Consider the following 24,652-nt stretch of genomic DNA (forward strand, 5'->3'; position numbering starts at 1 on the left):
AAACAAAAAGACAAAGTGCCATCCCCAACGCTTTCCTTGGCCTCGCCGACTGTTGGCTTCTTTCCTTCATGTATTATAACGAGCACCCTCATTTCCCCTTAATTGATCAGCTTGTAGCTTACGGGGGTCTCGGTTCTGCCAGTCTTGAAGCCCTAGGTAGCGTAAGAGGGTTCTAGCACAGCTTTCGCCCTCACTCTTGATCACGTTCTACGTGACGCTGGCGGTAACAAAGGACGTTCCACGTCCACCGCTTTGGTTGAGGGTGGCGCTGGTGAACACTCTCAAGGTTCGTATACAGACAACATTAATACCCAAGAAAGTAGCAGGGGGGACAGCGGCCGATGTAGCTCAGTTGGAAGAGCACCGGACGCGATATTCGGAAGTCGTGGGTTCGGTTCCCACCAACGGCACTTTGTTTTTTCTTCTACTTTGTGTTTAATTATCTTTCCCCTAAACAGATTACATTACTAATTTCTGTGATTATCCACGTAAACAAAAAAAGACATAAAGCACCATCCCCAACGCTTTCCTTGGCCTCGCCGATTGTTGGCTTCTTTCCTTCGTATATATATATATATATATATATATATATATATAAAGTGCTTAGAAACGGCGCAAAATTATGACAGACTCGGCGTTTGATGTGCCGCTTGTCCCTGGTGTACTTTGCTGTTTTATTTTTGTCATAATGTTAGGCAGCAGAGCTAAAAGCGGATATGGTTCAAGACTTGGCAGTTGCCGTTTGTCATCCGTTAATAATAAAAAGGTATTATTAACGATGCGCCCTTAACGGTGCGCACACTCCCAGACACCCTTACAGTGAGTGGGGGTAGCTGTTCCGGTCGTAAAGGAGATGCCCTCGACCTGCGTGGCAAGCTCAGCCGGAATTCAACTACCTTGTAGTGACAGAAGGGGGTGGTCGTTTGTTGCCCAGCTGTCACCGGTTCAAACCAGAGTGAGGATCGGAGTCAGAAGTAACAAACTAAACACAATTTATGCACAGCAAAAGACGATACAAAGGAATACCCAAACACTAAAATTGCATGGAAAAGAGGCTCACAGAATAACAAACGCTAAGCATGCAACTACAGAGGGATTCAATAACACAGAGGTTTTACAACACAGATCAAACACGAGAGAGTCACAAAAACAAACACCAAATTGTTCACCGGGCATTGTTGCAGTCCGACGCCTCGAGAGTCATGATGTGGCCGCCATGCAAGACGAGCGCCGCTCCTTCGCAGGTCCGTGGGCTTGCCAGTAGCGGGTGATCCCCGGGAGTCCAGCTGAAGCACTTGCGAACACGCCGCCACCACTGACTGACTGACTACACAAGCGGCGCGGCCTCCACAAATAGGGCGCGCCGCGTCTGTCTGTTAAGACGCGCCAGAGCTAGCGCACACACACACTTAGCTTCGCTGGTTAGAACGCTCCCTTTTCCTCCCGTCGAGGCAGCCGCGCGTCGTCATTGGCTAGGACCCGTAGAAAATTCTGGAGATCTCTGGCATATTCTAAGCTGATGAGTCACCGTCATCGCCGGGTGATGAGAAAGAGGGCGACGGCGACGCGTACAAAGCTACGCGCTCTCTCGCGCGACGAAGGAGGTTTTTCTCGAACCTTCCATGCGACGCCGCGCGTGCCTCGCGCCGCGCCGGATTAATAAAAATGTGCGCCGATTTCGTGACACCGTTGCCCTCGTGTATCATCAGACTTCAACTGGCATTCCAGACGGTCCTCTTGACTTCGCCTTTGTCTAAAACAAACTGATGATTTGTTGTTCGTTCCATTCAAAGAGGCTTTGTGTTGACTTCAGTACACACTAGCGGTAAACTTAATTTAGTCAGCCCGCAAGAATTTAGAAGCAGTTCATATTTCCAATCCGATAAGTTTTCAGTCTCGATCTTTGGAGCGTGTTACGAAAATAAAACTCTTAGGCTTCCAATTTCACGACAATCTTAGCTGGGAGCCGCATATTTTGCGCATAAAGCGTGCCATAGCACAATGTATAGGAATACTTAGCAGGTTTCGAGCTTTTTTGCCACTCCGGTAAAGCACCAGCTTTATTCCAGTGCTATAGGCTACACTGTTGCCTTCATGTCTGGGGAGTGACTGGGACAAATATTCATAAAATCCTTTTGTTATTGCAGAAGAAGGCTATTCGTTTTATAGAAAAATTATCAAGGTACTACTCCACGTGTTCATAATTAAGGCACTATTGAAAATTACCGGTACAAACATTATATTATGAACGACTGGCTACGGAAGCGTTTTGGATTTCAGAGCTAATAAGCAACATTTTTTCTATAAATATATGACCGATCAAACACAATATGAGATTCGATACATCAATCTACAGAGCGCAAGAAACAGGACAAATTATGGTACAGTCTCTGTCAAAAATATACAGCCCAAGGGGTTCACTTCTAAGCACTCTAACTAGGCTCCTGGAAGCAATACCGGTATATCAAGTTAATCATAGAAAACAGTGACGACTAGATTTTCCGTGTACGGGATTTCGAGCGCTGCAGATACGTAACGAGCCTTGTTACGAGGTTTAGAAGCAAAAGCCTTGGGCCGTATATTTTTGACAAAGACTGTACGTAGTCGTTAATCTGGATAATTCCAAACCTTTTGATTTACCACCCCGAGTTGTTGGACATATTGCAGAAATTTTCCTCTTTCTTTGCTTTTCGTAACCTTGCGAAAAGACAATTTCTAGAGAGTGCATAAGTGTTCATTTTCTTGTTCTTTTTTTCGTTCAAGGAATCGAACGTTTATTTATTTTTTCCTCCTTATTTACGTTAATGCCTGTACATATATTTCATAAGTGTTTTTTGTTTCTCTCCATTGTTCTGTGATTGCTTTCGCCCTGTTTACCTGGAAATTATTGCCCAAATTGGAAACCTGTGTACCACAAACGTTTGCATTCTGTTTTTTTTATATTGTTTATGTGCGTTTATGTAAGTGCTTCCTGCTGTTGTGTTTGATTGGTGTTTAGGGCCCAGTCAGGTGGATTTATTTTCGCCTTTTTGCCCTCTGCACCAAGGCGCTCGGTTGTCAGAAGTTTCCTCAAATAAGACAAGTCGGATCTGTTTCTTACCTGGGAACCTACAATCTCGCATGATTTCAAGTCTTTGGCGGCGGCCACTCTGGACTATAATAAGTGGTCTGAGCATCAAAGTTCCAATTGTCAGGTGCAGGGTTTAATGACCTAAGAGGCTGCGTGCTCAAATATGATGCAACTGATAGGACGTCTCTACGCTGTATATACCGTTAGTTCGCCCGAAGTTATAGAAAATACGTGTACAATATGCGATCTTCCAAGTTTTTATTCGAATAAAGCCCTTGAATGGACACAAAGTTGCAGTTAGGTCTGTCCATTAAGATTATTTTCATCGTTTTAGTATTGAAACATGTATTTAAAACAGTATTTAAAACATGAAATACGATGCAAACTTTGCACATTGAATCTTCTTCGAAAATTTTGTCCCTTATTCTTCGTATATTTACAACTAGCTCTCCAAATTCTTTATTTGCAACAGTCATACTAAAGCCCTCTCTCCTACCAGCGCACGTACCTCTGGGCGCCCGCATATACACAACAGCCGACGAAATGGCCTGCCTGGTACAGCTACATTCCACATGAACACTGACCGTCATAAGACGCTGTTAAAAACATCACGTTTCAAACCTAGCATTGTTCATTGCCATTTCATTCTGTGTATTGTATTGTGTTGCGTGTGCCATGGAAATTAAATGCGGGGTTCTCAGATGAAACTTAATAAAAAAATTACAATTTTATTCATCGTGCCAGGAGGATTTTTCTCCCTTCAAGATAACTTTGCCATCAACGTGGAGGAAAAGATGGCCCTTCCTACCAATGGGACAGTTTCCAAAAAACTGACCTTGTCATCTTTCGAACATTCAGGCCCGTGACGGCTGGACAACAGGATATGAAAACACAGCGCTCGACAAAAAAGCATTGCGCCGAAACCGCGCTTAAGAAAGAGCGCAATCACAAACAGCACTGCGTAATAATACCACGGCGATAAAGCAGACGCGTAAAAAAACAGCACTGGTCAGAATAGTATACGGGAAGAAACAGTTGCACGGGGACACAACGGCACACGGAAAAAATGGCAAGGCGGCAAAACAGCGCAGCACGGCTAGAACGGCGAATTATCGCAGTCATAACTGCGAAGGGTAAAAAGACTGCCTATACTGCAGCGGAATTTCAAACCAACTAAACGATACTGAGAGTTACGTTACCTAGGCTACAGTATTTTTTGTTTGTAAAAATGAATTATCGAAGAGTATTTAGCTACCTGTTCGCTACCTGGCTTCAGGAATACATTGTAAATGCGAAAGTTGTAGAACGTTTCGAAGAACGGCTAGGCATGTATGATGTTTCCATCAAGCTAATGTTTTCGTTAAATATTTGTTCTTTAGCGGCCGAAAATGACACCTCGCGCAAAAAAAAAAAGAGATCTAATTGACGGCGGCGCAACTTCGAAGTCCCGAGACCCATCCCAGGTAACAAAAATTAGACGGCTTCAACGCTGTTTAACCAAATGAGGGGTGAAAGGTTGGCTGCAGATGAGCGAGCATTGCACTGAACACAACCAGCGTTCTGTTGAACGTATCAAAGTTCACAGGCGTTCTAGGCAGAATTCACTTTCATGCCCAGCGCATGCGAAGCCAGCAGACGGTTTCCTGCCACACTTCGTCAATTATCCACGGTGGCGCGCTCATGCGCAGTGCGGAAACTACCCTTCTGCTTTCCGCGCCGGTGATGCAGCTACACTCCTCCTCCTGGTCTCTGTGGCGAGTGCAGCGGCGGAACACCAGCGAAATGGCGCAGCTGGCTGCCATTGCAACGGCGCATGCTCAGTAGTGGCCTCTACCCAGCTCCTCGAAATGCGTTTCTACTAGCCTAGTGTAGCTTCCGCTACGGTATCCACCCTGTAAAAGATGATAGATTTTATGGTGCGCTGGAAGCTTAGGCCAGCGTCTAATAATTGAGCACGGTATTTCTCTCTACACATGGTAAGATTAGGTGCCCGTTTCCTTAGCATTTCACTTCAGATGAGTCGAGCGTGAGGCGAAGGGAAACATGTTCCCATTGTATCACAGACTGGTACCCGGTACAGGGCATCGATCCCTCACCTCTGGTGCGGCCTAGCATACTACATCGATATGTGTCACTCACCTGCAGCTCATGGGGCTCACACTTATTCTTCTCTTTTTTTTTTTTTTCAGAGTGCATCACAAGTTTCGGTATTTTTATGAGGCCTCTGTGCTTCCTTTCGCTCGTAGCCAGACGCTTCCGTTCCGTTAGGCGACAGACAGAGAAGATAATCGAAATGAGAAAAAAGGACCCTTCGGTAAGCTGACTCAGGTTGTTCGTATTTTATGCTCGCGTCAAACTTCTGAAAACTTCGCGAAGGCCTTGTGAGCAGGGACTTGTACCAAATTTTTTTGGGTGGTTTAATGTATGTTCGGGTTCACGCCTTTCCAGTTCCGTTCCGTGTTCTTCTTCAGAATGATATTTTAATTGAATTCAAATCAGTTTAAACCAGTAAAAGCTTGTTTGTGGCGAAAAAAAAATATTTTCTTGTCCACGTGTTCCGTGATAAACCTTTATGTGCTTCGTTTTCTTTTCTGTGTGCCGTTGATTTGCGAGCTAAAATGACAATTTTCTCTTTTTTAAGAAGCTTCGAATCAGTCTAGTCGTGTTAAAAATGCACGAAAGCACCCTTGCCCGTGCAAGTGGGAGCTAGTGGTGCCGTCCCTGCTGCAGGCACTGTCCGCAGATTCGGAGTGTTGCGCAGGTACGCTGACGGAGCTGTACTGCCCAGGAGAAAGCTAGAACCTTTGAAGAAGTGCTCGCAATGAGGAATGTATATGATGGAGCTGCTGATCCAGTTTGTTTGCTTTTTCTTTCTTTTTGGTGCAGCACCGAAAACCAGATATTCTTCAGAACCTGATTGAGGCGAAATATGTCGAACGTGGAATCGGGTCTGGAGAAAATCCGGGAGAGAACGGTGAGTCGTGTTTTCTAGAAGTCGCTCTTCGTAGTGGCGCTGCCAAGCAGTTGTAGCCGTGTACCTTGTGGCCTCATTCCGGAACACTACCCTTCCGATGCGCTTCTGTACATCATTTCTGTGATATAAATGAATTCAAATTATGCACAGCGCAGGTGAGAAGCGCCATAGTCTTCAATGTCCGCCAGATACAATCTCTATATGCAAATGTTGGAATCGTATATCTCCCTAAAATAGTGTATTGTTTTCGATTACGTATCACCAAATCCCTGACACCTATCCAGCTGCCTTTATTAAGGCACCGGTTGGCTATCCATCCATATGTGTGATGCGACATCCAAGTGTGATCATGAATCTATTTCTCCTCCTTTAAATGTCTCTCTGAATGCATAAAATAATAACAAAATAGATGCATATACTTCGAAGACTGGATGGAAATATGCACTGAAGCTGACCAGCGGCTATATTGGCCATGCTAGTAAAGTTAACCCATTGACAAAATACGTCAGATTTAGACGGCCTTATTGTGTACCATGGGTTTCAATGAAGCCGGTCACTAAGTTATAAAAATAGGCTCTGAGGTGTAGGCGGATGTCAGAAAACATGGGAGTAATGTCTACTTATATACACTGGGTAAATAATTTTCGATACAACTTTTTATCTATTACAGCTAATTGTCTAGTGTGACGGAGAACAAGCAGAGACACGGCCGTTCGTTCGAATGCCCAGCTTTATTCTGTCTTCAATCTTTTCTTCCGCTGCGCTCCTGCACACTTCACTTCGTCATCGGCTAAGTACATCACACTCGGCCACGGATGCGGTCCTTAAATGCATCACCCCCACATCGCTGCTGTCGCATCTGTTGCACATGGCGGGGTTTTCTTCCGGGCTGTCCTCTTGCGGAACCATGAGGATGTTCGCATCGATAATGTTTGCACATTGATAGGAGCTAAATTCGGACACAGCGAATTAGGCGGCGTAGCGAAATTATTTTATGAAGCCCTGCGTGCCTTCTTACCTGACCTTAATGTGCAGCCCATATTCACGCGTAAAGCCTTGCTTAAGGTAATGATCATGAGCAAGAGATAAGAAACAAGGACTCAGAGGAGTGAAATTTTTTTTTCTCATCTCGAAATTATGAATAACGAAAGGTTAATGTTACTTTATGGGCTAAATTACCCATGTTACGTTTTTCTGAGGTTCGGAGTGAATTGCTGTGCAAGATTGTATGAGTTCAGCAAAGGTTTGAAGAATGAGATAACTCGAGAGCTGAATCAGTTAGTGTTTGCACATGATATGGGCATGCAATGCAACATAAAAAGGTCCCCTATGACTGTAGTCTTGAACATGCGACAAGCCTCTTGGTCTGCTGGCCTCAACGCTTTCAGAAACTTTATAGCTACCTCACTTATTCTCCTTGTTTTTGACAGCAATTACGTTTTTTTTCACAAATAAACATTGGATAGAGTCAAGTCTGTCACACCATTGACATCATCCTGTCCTTTCCGCCCCCTCCCGCTTCCTAATTTTTCATGTAACGTACTTAGCGCGTCAAAGGCATCTTAGCGAGAATTTGCTTCCGCGACCGTCTCGTGCATGCGCCCAATGACTCCTGATAATCCAACCTACTCGGCTTGCTATGGGCATCGTACAAAAACCACGAGGGCGACACTAGCCTTGACCAGGCAGCGCCACAAGTGAGCGCCGAAAAAATAATCCGCGACGGTCGCGGCGAGCTGGGCAGGTCACGCTTGAAAGAGGCGGCTGTGGAAAAGCAAAGCTGAATCCAGACCAGTGAATATGAACTGGGCCACGGAACGGCCCTAACCTGTCATGAACAGCCAACTGTGTACTGCCAGGCCCGCGAGAGCATTCACCCGCCGGGCCAAAACAGCAGTCGACAAACCAGGCCATAGGGCGAAGCTCCGCGGTACACTCCTACGATATTGCCTCTAACATCCGTTGTGAATGTTAATTTACAATGTTGATATAAGTGTGGTTTCTGGTGGTGTATATCAAAATTTCGCATTTATAGGTTCTTAATTTCGCAAAGAAAAAATGAATAACGCAGATTACATGTGAGCATAAACGCGCCCTCCTTTTTTTCGAGGGAGCGCACGTAGACAAGCCTGCCAGCACGCTTGCTCACTCGGTCGTCCAGCCGGAGCAGTCCGAGTTCCAGTTTCTTGTGTTGCTGCGTTCCGGCACTCGATGATAGCTGGCTGCACAGAACGTTCAAGCCAGCTTAAATCGAGTCCAATAATTCCATCAGCATGCCACGTGGATCTGGAGTCGGCGGGCATTCGGAGAAGCTCGGCAGGTTTCGTAGGCATAGCGGATCCGCGTTTTTTTTAATTGGTGTCAGCTGTTTGTAAACCGTAATGCAGGTCAGATGGAGTATAAAAATGCCTATCACAGGTTTGCATGCGAACTGTAATCGCTTATTGTGTAAAACGGCAAGTACCGGCTTCGTCTAGCTACATAAGTAGCGGGTAGCCATATATGGACACGTCTATAGATTGCAGCGATGGCAACGTATGTACCTGCATTAGGAGCGTTCCAGTTAAAGACGCAGGCGATCAAGTCGGCGGAATTGCGCAAAAAAAACACAGTCAGTTTAACCGTGGTTCAGCTGAACGAGAGTCCTGCAACAGCGCTTCTGAATGGACTCTGGCTGAACCGATGTTACTGATCAAATCTTTTACACAGATCAGCTTGAAAAAGCTGACTCCTCCTTGCAGATCGCTGGCTACTATCGAGTAGCTGGCAGGTGCAATAAGTGCGGTACAAGAAAATGTCAGCACACAGCCAGGCAGAGAAGCGGCCGCCGGCGCAGCGTGACTTATCTTGTCTGCTTGTGCGCTAGATTCGCTGCTAACCAGTCGCCACAATCATCATACCCTTATTTTATTAGAACACAGTGGGTAGACCTTTCATTTTAAGTGAGTAGACAATTTACTGCCCCGCTAGGCAGTTACAAAACGATGTCTGCTTTGCTTCAATTCGAAACAACATAGGCCTATGCTGAGTTACAAATCAACACAACAGCGACAAAATTGCTCAAGGGTAAACCTCCAACAATGAAAGAGAGCAGCTTCCCAGGAAATAAAGAAACAATTGCTACCTCTTATGGCACCTAATTACAAGGCATCCCTACTGAAAATATTGTACGAGGCTCTGCGTGGTTATCTGTGCGTGGTTATCGATCCGCACAGCGCGAGAATGTGCGAACGAGAATGTGCGAACGAGGATGTGCGAACGAAGATGTACGAACGAGGATGTACTAACGAGGATGTACGAACGAAGATGTGCGATGAGAGGACGCGCGATGTGTACACGGTGGGAGAACGTGCAACGTGCTCACGGCACGAAGGCGTGCACACTGTGAGGACTTTGGTACCCGTGTGTGTGCGGCAAAATTTGTGCATAGCTATCAACATTCAGAGTGCACGGATGTGGCCACTCAAGGCCCCAATATAGTCAGACGTAATGCGCGCGCGCGCACGTCGGCCTCCGCGACGTTACGTCGGCGAAAAACCGAGGTCTATAGTCCAACGTCACGGCGTGATGAACGTAGCGAGCGCGAGCCGACGCGGCCCAACGTCGCCGACGCGCAAATAGAATCTCGCCTATTTCTCGCCGACCGCGTCAGCCGCATCGGCCACACATTCCAGCATTCCTCACGCGCAGTGAAGATGGCGGCTTGCATGTAGACAGAGACCGCGCTATAACCACGCGCGCATTTCAGACACTGTTGCGGAAAGGCTGCTAGAAGGAATTCGAGGGCGGCCCTGCATCTATGATACCAAGCGGATTGACTATACAGAGACGTTCAGAGGAAAGAAAAATGCTTGCGATGCAAACTGTCAGTAGTGCGGCTGGGCACCGCTGTGAGTTCTTCGCTGCGGTGCGTGTGCCATGCTCGTTTTAATGCATTGCTCTAGGTGGTGTAACGATGGTGTTGTTTCACTTATCTGCAGTACATTCATAGGAAGAATACCAAAAACTGCGGAAGCGGCTTCGCATAGAGTTGTGACCGGTACTCGGTCGAAGGCCGTACTCGATTTGGCCTCACGGAACGTCAGTGGCTCAACAACCAGGGAGTTCGCGAAATTTATGGAATTCTACAGGAACTGCGGCCAGCCGAGAAAGTGATCCTCATTACTGTGTAATCTCTAACTCCTCTGTAATCGTACATATACTTAAATTTTGATTAGTTTTCAGTAAAACACGCACGTATACAATCATCGTTCCGTCTTTAGCCGTCGGCGGCGCGGGCTCAGGCCGTTGCTGGGCTGGACGTCTCCACGGCTGGCTGTAAATGCCTTGTGCCATTTGAACATTCGCAGTAAACACATCGCGTCATTGCCTTGATCACAACAGTAATTAGTGCCTTGATAGGCTGCAGCCAGGTCCCTGTAGGTGCCCTGTCGTCTGCTCGAAAATGAACCCCGAAAACGTACCAGCCCTCGAGGGCGTCTTGTGCGCATGCGCGCCGCGGCATCGGGCACGCCAGCCGCGCCAGACTGTAAAAGCGGCAGTTTTTTGACGCGCCCGTCGTAGCCGACGTGCCGTGGCTAACGTCGCAGACTTAGCCAGTCGCGTCGAAAACGTCAGACTATTGGGGCCTTTAGTGCAAGGAATGAGTGCACTCTGAAGTTACAAGACATTAGTCTGATCTCAGACGATGAGACATTCAGCATGGGAATGCTACCATGCTATGGTGACACTCTGCATGGTTGCAAGGCTCCTACATCACACCTCATGTTTGTGTTGTGCATAATACTAATATGCCAGCTTTAGGCCTTGTGCAAGGCCTCAATTAGTTTCTGCTATAGTTATGACACAAAATGTTTTGCAGAAATGATGCTCTCCATGAGATGAGTCTCAAGTGCAAAGAATGCAAGCTTCCAAAAGATACATGTGGTCACCTGGATTGGCTTTATTGGCTGATACACTGTGGTCACAAAACATCTGCTTTCGGTCCACCAGGTTCGAGCTTGGATGCAGGTTTCCTTCTTCAGCTGCTCTTGGCCTGTTGGATTCGAGCTTGGATGCAGGTTTTCACTGTGCGACGTCTGCAAATTGCAAAAAAAAAAAGCCGGACTATATTCCAAAATCCGAAAATTCAGCTGTCTTTACAAAACATTCTGGGAAAGGGGTAATTAGATGCTCTATATTTAATTGATAACAATTCAAAAAGTTTCGATTCTGAACTACAGAAATATGACGAACTGACACAAGAATACAGGCGTTCAGCATCAGTCCATCACAAAATCTAATACCTTAGTCGAACAGATATTTCAAGGGTCTTTGAACCATATCCTATCAATCAAAGACATTTGAGCACTGCTTCATGGTAAGCTACAATAACTAGAGTGAACAGTGCAGTGCAGAACTGGAGATTTAAACGGACTTTGAGAAATAGAAGTGTGCATTCTAGGATATGGCTTAGCACACAGGGCTAGGAATAAAACCAAACCTGAAATGAAAGATTATCCAATTCTACATATATGATCATAGAAGAAAAACAAAATTGCACGCAGAACAGTATGGAAAGTATATCATCATTGCAACTTGTACAAAAACAGTTGATAACGCATCTTCAAAAGTGCACGAGTATTACTTGAGCCCAGCAGTGAATTATCAATGGTGATCGAGAATGCCATGAAGTGGCACAACTCTCCCCAAGTTTACTAAAAGCTTGGTTAGGATTCATGACGGCCCCTCAGCCTTCCTTCCAATAAGGTCGAGAAATACCCTAACCACCCGAGGCAGTGGAAACAGTGCATAGGGATCCGGTTAACTGATATTCACAAACATGCCTTGACTAACACCTTTACTCCAAGCGGTCCTCGAGGCCCTTTTTTTTTTTGAAATGAAGCTCCACTTGAATTGCTCCTCGAGTGCATGAGAAAACAAAGCATCTATAAGTGGCAATGACACTACTACGGGGACACCTAGACCCTAGACTTCCACTTGAAAAAATGGGGCATCGCAGCTTTCACACACTGTGCAGACTTCGTTCTACTGCCTACCAAACATTTCATGAAAGTGGATACAATAAGGATTCACAGACCCACTCTCTGAAGCATTGGCTCCGAGAACCTCAATCTGACTCGAAAATACTGAAACATCGTTTCAAGTACGACCAAGAAAAGCCTCCTAAGTTTCTGCGGCTGACGTTGAGCATGGATAACTATCGTCAGTTGCAGATTTCAATGCTGTAGTTGATCATCGCATTATGCTACTGTGGTGTAGGCACATTTCAAGTCATCACCAGATACCTTAGCAACATTTCAGAGCATGCCAAGTGCCAAGTTGCAGAAAGCATTTGATGGCTAACAGCAAATGAAACGTGCAGTGGTTTCTGTCTGTAAACCACTGTGGACAGTGGTGCAATTGTGGGGAATGTCATATTGTAAATAGGAAGACAGCGAGGTACCGGAGGTGCAGTTGTGCCATGGAACACCTGTGCTGCACACATCAATGGCTTTCTGATTGCCTCAAATATACTTGCCTGTCTAGTTGCAGTGCTGAAGGGAGGGGGGTCAATTCTGTCTTTTTAGCTGTGGAGAGATATTTGCAGTTGGTGGAAGGCATGGCTTTTCAAGTGCGCTTAAAATTAAAGCTCCTAGCTTGCTTGGAAACAGAAGCGGCATTTGCTTCTGGAAATACAAATTTGTTGGCTTGGGTGCATGCGCTATAACATGCTTCTTTGAACCTCACATGTGCTCAACGCTCGCCGCTGAGCACTCAGAGGGCAAATATGCAACTAGGTCACTAGAGTTCACAGCAGTTCGAGCAGTTCTCAATGCCTAAATCCTGTTCTACATGAGCCATATGTCACTCGCAGTGAATGTTGGTAGATGTGAATTGTTTTCAGCCATTTTTCACAGCTGTCTTGTTCATGAAGTCTGCAAAACATATTTTACTAGGCTGTGACATTTTTTTAACGTCCAAAAGCGACTCAGGCTATGAGAAATGCTGTAGTGGAGGACTTCAGAAATTTCAACCAACTGGAGTTCTTTAACGTGCACTGATGTCGCACCGCACATGGGCGCCTTGCTTTTAGTCTCCATCGAAAAGCGGCCGCCACAGCCTACTAGCCTGTGACTCTTGAGGCAGCTTGTGGATGCTGTTCACAAGGACTTGACATTAGAAAATGAGCATGTTACACGTAGTGGCATGCACTTTCCGGGCCAAATTTTGGCCTTATGGCCCATTCGGTTGGGGGGACGAGAGCAAAGGTGCCGAGCAGTACAGAGAAGTACAGGAGCACGCTGAGCGAGGGTGTAATTTTCCTCCCACGGGAACGCTCTCTGCGTGCCGAGAGCATACGCCATGACCATTGTGACCGCACTTCCCTCCCCAGCATTCTCCGCCTACCCGCAGTAGTAGCAGTTGCAACCCGAGGAGAAGCAAACACTCCATGTAGAACTGCTTTGCATGCCTTTGTTTTCACAGCGCGGCGATCTGCCTCCTTTGGCCCTTTCGATGCCAGCAGTGACTCTCAAACCTGAGCAATGCTTTGCAGCCGCCATTTAGAGCGTCACCGACTCGAGAAATGAAAAAAGATGGTGCGGATACACCGCTTTATGTCATGTGACTTCCTCTACATTCGCTTTAGATGAGGAAGCAGCCGGGAGTGCATTCAGGTGCTCTCAGCAAAGGAAAAGACCTCCTCCTTTACCATTCGAAGCCAGTGATTCTACTCCTGCTCTACCACTGGAGGGCACCCGCTTGTCTGAGAGCACTTTCGAAGTGCTCTCGAGGGCGCCTGCTCTCCCACTCGAATTCGCCATTAGTCTTGCCCCGTATGCCACTTGTGCTGTCTGGAGTGGAGAAATATTTCTGAAGGGTAAGTCGGAAAAAATGCTAAAAGCATTCAAGAATCTGAACTGAACCTTAAGTAGAGAAAAGACTGTTTTCTGCACTTTATGGAGCTGAGGTAGCGTCGAGTGGAGACATGTTTTTGAATTCGGCCACAAGGGTAAAATTTGAATTAAATATTCCACACGCAAAACACTCATGTCCTAATGTCAAGTCCTCTGAACATTCAGAAGCAAACACGATATTCACAGGCTAACAGAACATGTTTCCCAGGCTGCATGAAAAGGCAGCTGTGAAAAACAGCTGAAGACGCTTAATGTTAGGCAAAATGTCGCTGCTGCTGTGATATTGTTCATGTAGAACATGACATATGCATTGAGAAATGCTGTGAAATTTAGTGACCAAATTTGTTCATTAAGATTTGATTTGAAGTTGCTGCTACACTTGATCTTTGAGCTTGCAGGGCTCAGGGGAGAGGGAAGAAAATATGCGTGCTTCTTCGCTACATATACACCCAAACCAACAAATTTAACTCGCTGATTTCAGCTTCCAAACAAAGCTTGGAGCCACAATGGTCACTGCACTTGAAAAGCCATGCCTTCTGCCTACCGTGAATATCTCTCCACAGAACAAGTGAACCAACCGCTTTGACAGCACCGTGTGTCCGAAGAGTACATAGTACCCTGATGTGACAAGCAAGCCATTGATGCCTGTAGCACAGATGCTGACATTGCTCACACGGCTCAATCGCGCTACTAGTGGCCCCAGCTTCCTTTATACGTACTTGCTAAGACCAAAAATGGAAAGACTGCAAAAATGGGGGGGCAGCATTTGTGTACAAAAGGGGGAGGCGGCTGCTACTTTCAGGCAGTGTCTGATGCGTGCTAATCTAAACATCCTAAGCATAAACACATGCAGCAGCAAGCATGCAATGCATGTTTAAAGGTGTGCGTCCGTCGAGATATCTGCAGGCCGCCACCAAATGTTCTCACTACGTCTCTATAGCCAACGCAAAACTGATCTGCATGCCCACCACCAGTTTTCTCTCAGTACCATCGGAGCGCTGTTTAAATGTTTTAATGCAAAACCATAACTAGCCCTTTTACACGTAATTTCATCCGTGACCGTCATTGGCTGCGTTGGTTCCGAAAAAAGAGAAATCACGCCATTGCTGAGCATAGAGAAGCTTAGTAACATAAGGCATGCGGCTGAGCTCAATAAGAAGGATCAGATAACATGACATTTGGGCAAAGCCTTTAACCTCAAGTACACTGAGTGGCTGCCCTTAGCTGAGATCGAAAGCGAAGCCAGCACAGCATCTATATCTACTGTGGCTGCATAACTGTGCATCGCTGCCTACAAGAAACGCAGTACACCAACTGTTTTCGCAGCCAGCGACACCTACTCTTGCTCGGCTAAAGTCTGCTTTGATTGATTTCCTGCTTAGCCAATGATGCCGATGGTGCTAGTGTGGCCTCTGATGGAGATGCTCGAAATTATAATGCGGCTGCTGATTCCTCGGTGCTGGTTCCGCAAAAGCCATTCTTTGCAGGCAGAAGCACCCTATCGGAAGATTTAGGGCAGTGATCGTGCAATCAGAAAGTTTGGTCAAACATCTGAAGTCTTCTAAAAAATCGGAAGGGTTGGCTGCAGGTATGTACGCAACATGCCTTCCCCACAAGTGTGTCCTTGTCTGTGGAAGCCACCAAGCAGAGCAAACTTACTATTAGTCCTCAAATTTGTACCGTAGCTCAGCACTAAGTAGGTTCTGAAACACTGCTCATATACAGCGACAACTTAAAATGTGCAGCACCACAGAAGTATGTGATGATCAACTACAGCACTGGAGTTAGTGATAGACCATGATTATGCATACTTGGTGTCAGAAGCTGGGATGTCAGGAGTGATGCCAAAGCCATACCCAGAAAAAATAATGTGCTAGAAGTTCTAAGTTAAACAGGGTTGACCTGGGCTGGCACTCAGCCAATGCTTCAGAGAACAGATCTGTGCATACTCACTGTATCCACTTTAGTAAAAAGCTTGTAAACCCGCAGAACAAAGCACACAGAGAGAGCAAATAATAAGATGTCAAGTGTTTACAAGATGAGTGTAGTCTATGAGCCCTCAAGGTCACATAACTGCCAATAAATGAAAAGCAGGCATTCAGGGCTACGTGGAGTTGAAGTCAATGTATTCTTATGAAGTGAAGATTTCCTGTCACTATACTCAATCTCACAAGCTGTCTGCTGCACCTGGCCCATTCGAGATCATATAGATTATAGTAGGTAATTGTGCTCTTAAGTGCCTCTCACCCCTTGAATTGGGCAGGGTGAAAGTAGGAGCACAATGACCTGCTTGAACCCTTTGCAAAACTCAATGCGTCACCTATATTATATAGCAAAATCCTTGTGGGAGAATATTTTTGCACATCTTGGGTGCACAGTCACGTGACACATGGGTGATGTAGCCTATATGTCACATACACATATCTCCTAGATTTTTTTTTTTACAGAGGCATGCTGCTCAGTCAAAAGATGCGATGCGCGGGAGTGTAGTGCGCACCAATTCTGTGCTTTTGCAATTTTTTGTTTTCGTTCTGTTTCTTCCGATTGGTGGAACGGCTGGTATGCAATGCGATGCGGGATTCTGGAGTCGTGAGTCTGTTTTTTCGCAGCATGTCGCCGGGATGGTGCGTTTGCTTTCTGCAGTCTAAAAAAATGTGCAAGAGTACTTGCCGTGTGCGGGGCTGCATATATATTGAGTACCAGAGTGAGAGTTATTTGCACACACGCATGCCCATACGTGCCCATACACATGCAGTTTTGTAGTGGCGCAAAAAAAAGTAATTCTGTCAAGACAGAGCATCTTCTAAAGGGCACGTAAACTTTGACGTTTGGATTAAGCAATGGAATTATACAAGATGTTTCACATAAGGTTTGCTTTATGGGGTTTAACGCCCCAAAGCGACTCAGGCTTGTATCACATGGGGGGCTTAACTCAAGGTACAAAACCGGCCCATGTGCGGACACAGAAGCAGTCAAACCTTCGGTGCTACAAAAAAAAAGCCAGCATGCACACTGCTCAGTGCTTTGCCGAGGCAGCTCCAAGCCATCACTCACTTGAAACCGTGCTGCCTGCGTTGGCCAGTCTGCCCTCCCCCCTCCCCTCAATTCATTCATTTTTTCCGCACTGCTAAATAAAAAAAGAAAGCATGCATACTGCTGTGCGTTTAGCTCGCAGGACAGCTAGACTCCCCTCCCATTACCTCCACTCCCCCTTCCCACCCGCCACTCATTTTAAAGGACGGCCAACATCCCAGCACCCTTGCGTCATTCCCGCACAGACCAGGCAACCCTTTTCTCACTCCCTCCCAGCAGAATGAAAAAAAAGCCCATGCAGGACATGCAGGGGTGACATAGCCACGTCACTTTTGTTTCACCGAGGTTTGGGTTGCTTTGACCTGAGCAGCAGTATAGGGAGCGCTCAAGATTTGATTGCTTCTGTGCGCAGCGTGTTAGAGCACAGGGCTCGATCAGCCACCTTTGTACCTTAAGTTAAACCCGTTGTGTGAAACGATAGTGCCGGAAAATTGTTGGTTCATAAGCTAAGCCACATCTTTTATGAATTTACAGCTTAACTTCAAACATCAACGTTTATGTGCCCTTAGAAGATGCTCTCAGTCTTGACAGTTATTTCTTTTCTGCCACTGCAAAACAGCATGTGTGTGGCGTGAATGTGTGCAAGTAACTCATGCACTAGCCTTGCATGTTTTCATTACAATGAGGAAAACAAATGCACAATCCCTGCAGCGCACTGTGAAGAAGCAGACTCTTGACTCCGTGTCCTTGCATTGCTCGAATACCACCAACGCCACTAAACCACCGGAAGAAAAAGAATGAAAGCTAAGCAAAAGATAGCAAACGCACAGAATCGGCGCTCACTCTAAATTCCCTTGCATCGTGCTTTTTGACTGAGCAGCACTTCTCTCTCAAGGAAAAAAAGAATACACACTCCACAAGATATGTGTACGTAACACATAGGCTATGTCACAGATGTATCACGTGATTGTGCACTGAAGACATGCAAAAATATCCTCCCAATTCCCTTTGGGGCAGAAGTTGGGTGCAATGCTGAATATTTCCGTATCAAACCTCATGTTATGCACGAATCTGACGAGGAGCATGCCTTCACTATTGAAAACCAGAAGGGCGAAAATGGGGGGGGGGGGGGATTATGAATTTTGTTACTGAGTGGAGCAGGTAATGGATGTGGTCATTGTCACAAGAAATGTCTCCTGGCAGCCACCTATTTCTGCCCCCAAAACAGGTTTGGCTCCACAGTGAAGGGGTTTGCGCTGAGCAGAGAAGCATTGCAGAAATATTCTGCCAGAAAAACCCCATACTTCATTCATGGTCTATGATTACATATGGCATAGTATTATCAATAACACTCCCCTGTTTTCTCTTTTCACTTTACATACAAATTATATTCGCATTCAGTTTAGCTACCAAAAAAGTGCAGGGGGGCCTTTTAGAGAGGAAATTTGTCAGAGCTGATTTATAAGAAAGCAGCCATCAACGGGTCTAGTTGAAGACAGGAAGACAGAAAAATAACCCTCCAGAAAGGTCTTCAAGGACTTCCAATTTGAGAAAAATTTATTCACAGCAGTTTTGCATAAATGTGTGAAATTTAGGAAAACAAAGACAAACATGCTGAAAAAAAGAAAAATTAAATAGGGGCAAGAGAGGTGGCAACTGCGAAAAAGAGAGCCACCTGTAACCATGGTCTGGACGCATGCCAGGCTGTCACTTTGGGTTTATATTATATAGGCTCATGCTCTCTTCAATTGTTCCCTCTGAAGTGCACTTTTAGTTTTCATGTAGGCTCGCTTTTAGAGAAAAACCATGCAATTTATTTGAGAATTTTAAGAAGCAAATAATTTCAGGAGTTCCAAAGCTCCTTGAAATAGTTCCTGAAAACCAAGGGTACTCAATGATATCAAAGGCCTGTGTAAACCACACTCCATGATCATCATATTGAAGGGAATGGCTTACTAGCCCAGCCTCTGGGGCCTGTGCCCAATAAAGTATGGATGCATCATGTAGAACTTATGAAATCAGCTGGTAATGACATCTCTTTCAAAACTTCTGGCTTTTCCTATCTTAAAGTAAGCTCGCATTTTCAGTAAGTAGCACTTCAGTGGATAGAATGCAGTAATTTATAATAAAAGAAAGCTTCAGCTTGTCCTCAATGTCCTTTTATTACTCTAAAGCTGAACATGAGCTATGAGAGACATCATGAAGGAGGGCTCTGGGTTAATTTCCACAGCCCTCTTCCACAAAAGTTCTTCAAGCTATGCAGTGGCACCAAATGTGGGCAGGCAAATTTGCATTTTGCCTATATCAACAGGCCACAGGCACCATTCCACTCCGCATTCTCAAACTCAACAGCCAAATGTCATAGCCATAAGCAACGGCAGCAAGCAAAGAAAACACTGAAGAAACCTAAATGTTAAAATAAACATGAGGGGTCACAAATGCAGTAGTGGGTTAGGCAAATAAAAACTACACATACTGAAAGATGTCTTCAGTACTTACATCAATGTCCTGCTTCTTGCCCACCACAGCACAGCACAATTCTGGCAAAGGGTATAGAGCTTGAAGGAGCCATTGCTTAAGAAGCCACATGGAACTTGCTGCAAGGTAAAAAGTACCATGACCCAACAAATTAGTGAAAACGTAATATGGTGCAACACGTATATGTAGAGGTTTTGTGAGCAAGAAATAAAGGCACAGAGTACGAACACCACAATACTGTTTTGTTTTCTTGAAATGATGCACGACATGCTGGTGCAGGTCACTGCATGAAATTTGCCTCTGCCTGCTAAATAATCTTAAATTATTATTTTTTAATTCAAAATTTCACTTTGGGATTCAATTAGTTGAAGGGCGATTGCCTACAATGCCAGAGAAGAAACAATGTTGACATCACCCGAGACATACCAAAAGTGAAATAAATTAACTCCTTTCACTCCATCTCGTCGCCAGCCTGGCAAAAGAGCAAGTCAGGCATCACAGTGCCCCTAGTTACAAATAAAAAAGCATTTAGTTGACTTTAACTGCAAGTGAATTTTAACATTTTAACAGCCTGTCCATAATCCACCAGTTCCCACTAGGTTCGAGATCAGACGAGCCCTCCCTTTCTTTATGCTTTACATCGAGCGAGCACCTTAATTGGTACTGCATGGCCTAATACATGCCTGCAACAACAATACTACTTTTTTAAGAGATGTGGAACTTCATTAAAATTAATTTTATGACCGAAGTAGCAAAGATTGTATTTTATCTTGAAAGAAGCAGCAAGAAAAAACAAGGGTATGAAAGGAGACAATATGGGCACTAGCTTACAACTAATGTTTATTGAAGCACACATGAAATATATAAAGAAGACGAGCAACAACGCAAACCACTCAATCTCTGATAAGCAAAAAGCAAGACATGAATCACTAAAATTTAAGAACACTTCCCTATCTAGATAACCCAACTCACTGCATGGTAACATGATGGATGGCTCACTAACACATTCATTACCTAGTTGTAAAATATGTCTAGCTTCAATGATTTCCCAGCTGATTTGCAATGGATGACAGCCAGAATGTGCACAGCAGAAAGAAACTGAAAGCAACGAGTGCACTCTTACAATGCACAGCCAAGTTGACCTCTACCTGTATCTGCTCAAATGGAACCGTTCGGAAGTTTTAGTGATTCATGTTTAGATGTCTGCTTATTGGTGATTGAGCGGTTTGCAGTGTTGCTTGGCATTATATATTTCTTATTTGCATCAATAAACATTAGTTGCGAGTTAGCATCTGCTTGCTTCTTTTCATGTCCTTGTTTTTTCGTGCTGCTACTTTCAAGATGACACCTTAGCAACTCACCCAAATTACATCCTTATGATTGTATTTTAGTCAGTGAAATTTTACTTCATGTGACACTAATCAACACACATGACCGCGTTTCATGGAACCTAAAGCCAATCAATGAGAGCCTCATCATAAAGCATGAAAGTTGGCTCAGATATGCAGCTCTTCATGCCAACACAGCTTGCACAGACATGATTTTCTGTGGTAAACAAAACACTGGGCTGCTGCAAGGGTGGTACAGAGCAAGCAGAGGGTGCTCTAACACTGAGAAGAAATGTGGCATTGAATCTTGCTGTACATGAGGACAATGTTTTGGGGCTATGCAGCCGACTCTAGGTACGAAAGAAAAGGAGAAAAGTTTCTGTCCCCTTGCCGTGAAGAGTGGTTTGCTCACTATTTGGGCTAGGAGTGTACTGGGCTGAAGTGAAGGGAGGAAGTTGGAGAGTTAATGCAAGGTCACTAGGGCTGAAGTAACACACTCTACATGGCAAGGGGAAAGAGGTATGTTGCCTCTTCCTTTCTGCCTAACTTCAGCTGCGTAGCCACAGTTATCCCCGAGTATAGTGATGTGCTACCGTGATCAAGACTTGTAGAACCGAAAACTGAAAGTAACAAAGGGGTATGGCATGATTAAAATATCTATGGTGTCCAGGTGAATAGCACGCTGCACTCCAGGGTTGCTGACGGCGCATTCACTTATTTTATATTAAAAAAAAACAGTAGTTAGTGAACCATAAATATAATACTTCTGCTATTGTGAGGATTCCACAGCTATGTAAACTGCATGAAGAAAGTGAAACTATCAATAGCTTGCTCTGACAACTCTTCAGGCACCCACTGGTGAAATAAAAGTGGAGCAAAATGTCATCTGCATTCACCACATTCATCATGAAGGTATTGCAGACACTAAGCATAGTTCACCATCATAGCACTTCTGATATCATATACAAGCCATCTATAAAGCTACCTAGCTTGTCACATGAACATATCAACCGATGACTTTTCAATGGTCATATGACTGACCAAATTCTCATGAAAAAGAAAAGTTTATGATCAAATCAGCACTTTTGTCAGAGTTCACTGCATGGGAGTGAGTTCGTCAACTGCTAGTGTTTCAGAAAAAGGGGTCATCAAACTCTAAGTAACCTGAGTTGAGTTGCAAACAATGAAATTTCGGAGAGTGGTGAGGGGCAGACTGTGGCATTACGAAGGTCATCTACTAACGGTAACAGTAGGCAACCTTGATTTGATGACAGGGTTCAACATGCCAAAGAAACTTAGACAATGAGGGTCAGCAATAGTAGGTAGCTCTGGATAATTTTGACTATCTGCACTTCTTCAATGTGCACTGACACTGTACAGCACATGGGGACTTAGCGTTTTGCTACCACCGAAATGTAACCACCCCGGCTCAGACCGAGCCCGCGTCACCCAGCTCACTAGTCAAATGCCCTAAACACTGAAACCACCACAGTAGGGTGCAGGCAGCCTTGAAGAGGGTTACATTTGCAGGCATGTTTTGTACAAGCCAAGCTTATATAAGCTGGGTATGGCCAAGCTGCGGCTAATGAGTAGCACGAGGCTCCTTGCAAAGTGCAGATCACGACAGCTTGGCACCTGTCCACCACCCACCATTTGCAGTATCTCTGCCTCTACAGCCAGCTTCTCTGTTCTTTCTCCTTTAAGTTCCAAACCACCTATTGTTTAGAATTCTTTTGAACAGTGAAACAATATGCCACCCTTATGGACATACATCTAACAGAGCTGCTCACGACTGTAACCATGCTCATTCGAGAATTTCAATATGCTTGCTTTACAAATGGGGCAGTAGAGGCATATTAACAATCGTGGCATGAGTTCTTCACTGTGACCACCAGCTTTGTTAAATGAAAAAAAAGTCATTCTTATCATTTACTTTGCTCTTTGTAAAATGTTGCCTTTTTAGTCAAGAGTTCTCATTAAAGGTACGGCAGCAGTTGCGTAGGGCCATAGCTAAAGAGCTGTCTGACATACGCCCGCATTGTATTAGCTTGCTCGTACATTGAACTGAGCCTTAGCAAGCTTCGCGGTGATGCAAAGAGATGTTTGCCCATGCTAACATCTCGGCATTTTCATAATGGCGCAGATCAGTGTCTTCACTCTACTTGTGCTATGAGCATTCCTGTCATTAGCACATATTGAAAGTAAAAAGGATGACAGCAGGCAATGCGACATATGCCAGCAGAGACGCGTTCACCTGCTTTTCCTCTGCACATACAGTGAATTACAATCCTAGAAGTGAAGTGGTCTGCCTGCTCCGCAAAAGAGCACCTGCATCCAGTACAGATTGTGTCCCGATTGCGTTTGGAACTCATGCCAGCGCAAGTAGGTGGTGCCCATGAACTGACAGAAGAATTGCCTGTTATTCTGTGTGCTAGCCCGTGCTTCGTCTACACGTGCCAGCTGTTTTTAAACCTTTAATAGGTCTGCATTTCTCCCGCTGCTTCTTGGGATGGCATTGACATCAACAGTTTATGCCATTCTTTCGTATAGCCGAGTGCGGGCAAGCAGGGTAAAATTTCTATGGCACTATTCTCAAATAAAAGGAAGTCGCAGTTTACCATTTTCACTGTTTCAGAGTTCAGGAATGGCTTAAGGATCATGAATAGCACATAAAGATGACTTCAGCACAAAATCTTCTAGTTACACTCCGAGCTGAGGTCTTTAAAAAAGATTATTGCATAATACTGCTACTCTTAGACTTGCTGTCCTCAAGAGTAAGCACTAGTTCATGACAGCAATTTGCATTCGTAGCAGCCGCAAGTACTGATCATCTATTACGGAGCACAGAGGGCACAGCCAGCACAGCAGAGCATGCAACTGTAAATGGAAGGTGCAGCTGAACAAATACTCAAGCATACTTCCAATCGGTTCTGTTGATTTCGGCAGAGCAATCCAGACTGCTCCATGGACTGATATTGGCTCAGTATTCGCTCCCCATCTGCATTGGGAAGATGGGACTTGTGTTCCGGATCTGCATTTAGAATACAGTTGCTCCAAAAAGAGCAGAAAACAATGTTCTGTAAGTGACCAAACTCTGTGATTGTAACTCACCATTAGTAAAGTCTCTTTATATATCACCTCGATCTGCTCATAGATTAAGTAGCATTATAAAAGTCTGCGATTTTGCAGGAACCTCTGATCTCACACGAAGAATTCAGTGCCCATAGCAGGCACAATCCGCATCTAGAGATGCCAGGTGATGTAACTCGAAAGAAATGTTATGCTCACTCTTCTTTACCTACTAAGAGAGCAAACAGTATTTCTGTCATCGAACCTTCTTTTAAACACTATTTCATGGCAATGGCAAAAGGCATTTCGAGTCAACTGGAGGTCTAACCTAGTACAGTGGCGATGAACGAGCCCCTGAGCCTGCCATGTGCCAAGGCGTAAATGCGCTTCACTGCAATGTACGAGAAAACAAGCGGAAGGCTGGAAGCTTGGACAATCTGTTTCCAGTAAACAGTGACGTTTGGGTGGTTAGGTTGGAATACCAAGCAAGTACTCGGCCCATAGCTTCATCTACTAGATTTCCTCTCAAAGTTATAACCAGCAAACAATGTCTGCAACTTAAGCCAGGAGTACAATCCCAGCATGTTCTGAATGTTCTGAAGACTTCAATCATCACATTGACTTTTTAATCATGCCAGTCACCTCAACATCAAATCAAAGCAATATATGTGGCAGCTTATGGAACCCTCGCACATACAAAACACACCGAGAAATGCAAGCCAGTCAGTCTAAAGGCAGCCTATCATCAGCATATTGTTCATGGCCTTCACAGTGCCACCAAGTTTGCTCCCTGACCACCCTA

The 24,652-nt window shown here is 45.0% G+C and overlaps 1 protein-coding gene across 1 annotated transcript in view; it reads left to right on the forward strand.

The window, feature by feature from the left end:
• The window catches only part of LOC146183109 (cytochrome P450 3A14-like), a 62,717-nt gene that overhangs the window by 16,503 nt on the left and 21,562 nt on the right, over window positions 1-24,652 (forward strand). The window contains exons 7-8 of the mRNA XM_084609022.1: window positions 5,260-5,384; window positions 5,957-6,044. Coding sequence (XP_084465148.1) covers window positions 5,260-5,384; window positions 5,957-6,044 — 213 coding nt within the window. The remainder of the gene's footprint in view (window positions 1-5,259; window positions 5,385-5,956; window positions 6,045-24,652) is intronic.

Source organism: Amblyomma maculatum, chromosome 7, assembly GCF_055883805.1.
Source record: "Amblyomma maculatum isolate TAMU_Amacu chromosome 7, ASM5588380v1, whole genome shotgun sequence".
In the NCBI taxonomy this organism is placed as follows: domain Eukaryota; kingdom Metazoa; phylum Arthropoda; class Arachnida; order Ixodida; family Ixodidae; genus Amblyomma; species Amblyomma maculatum.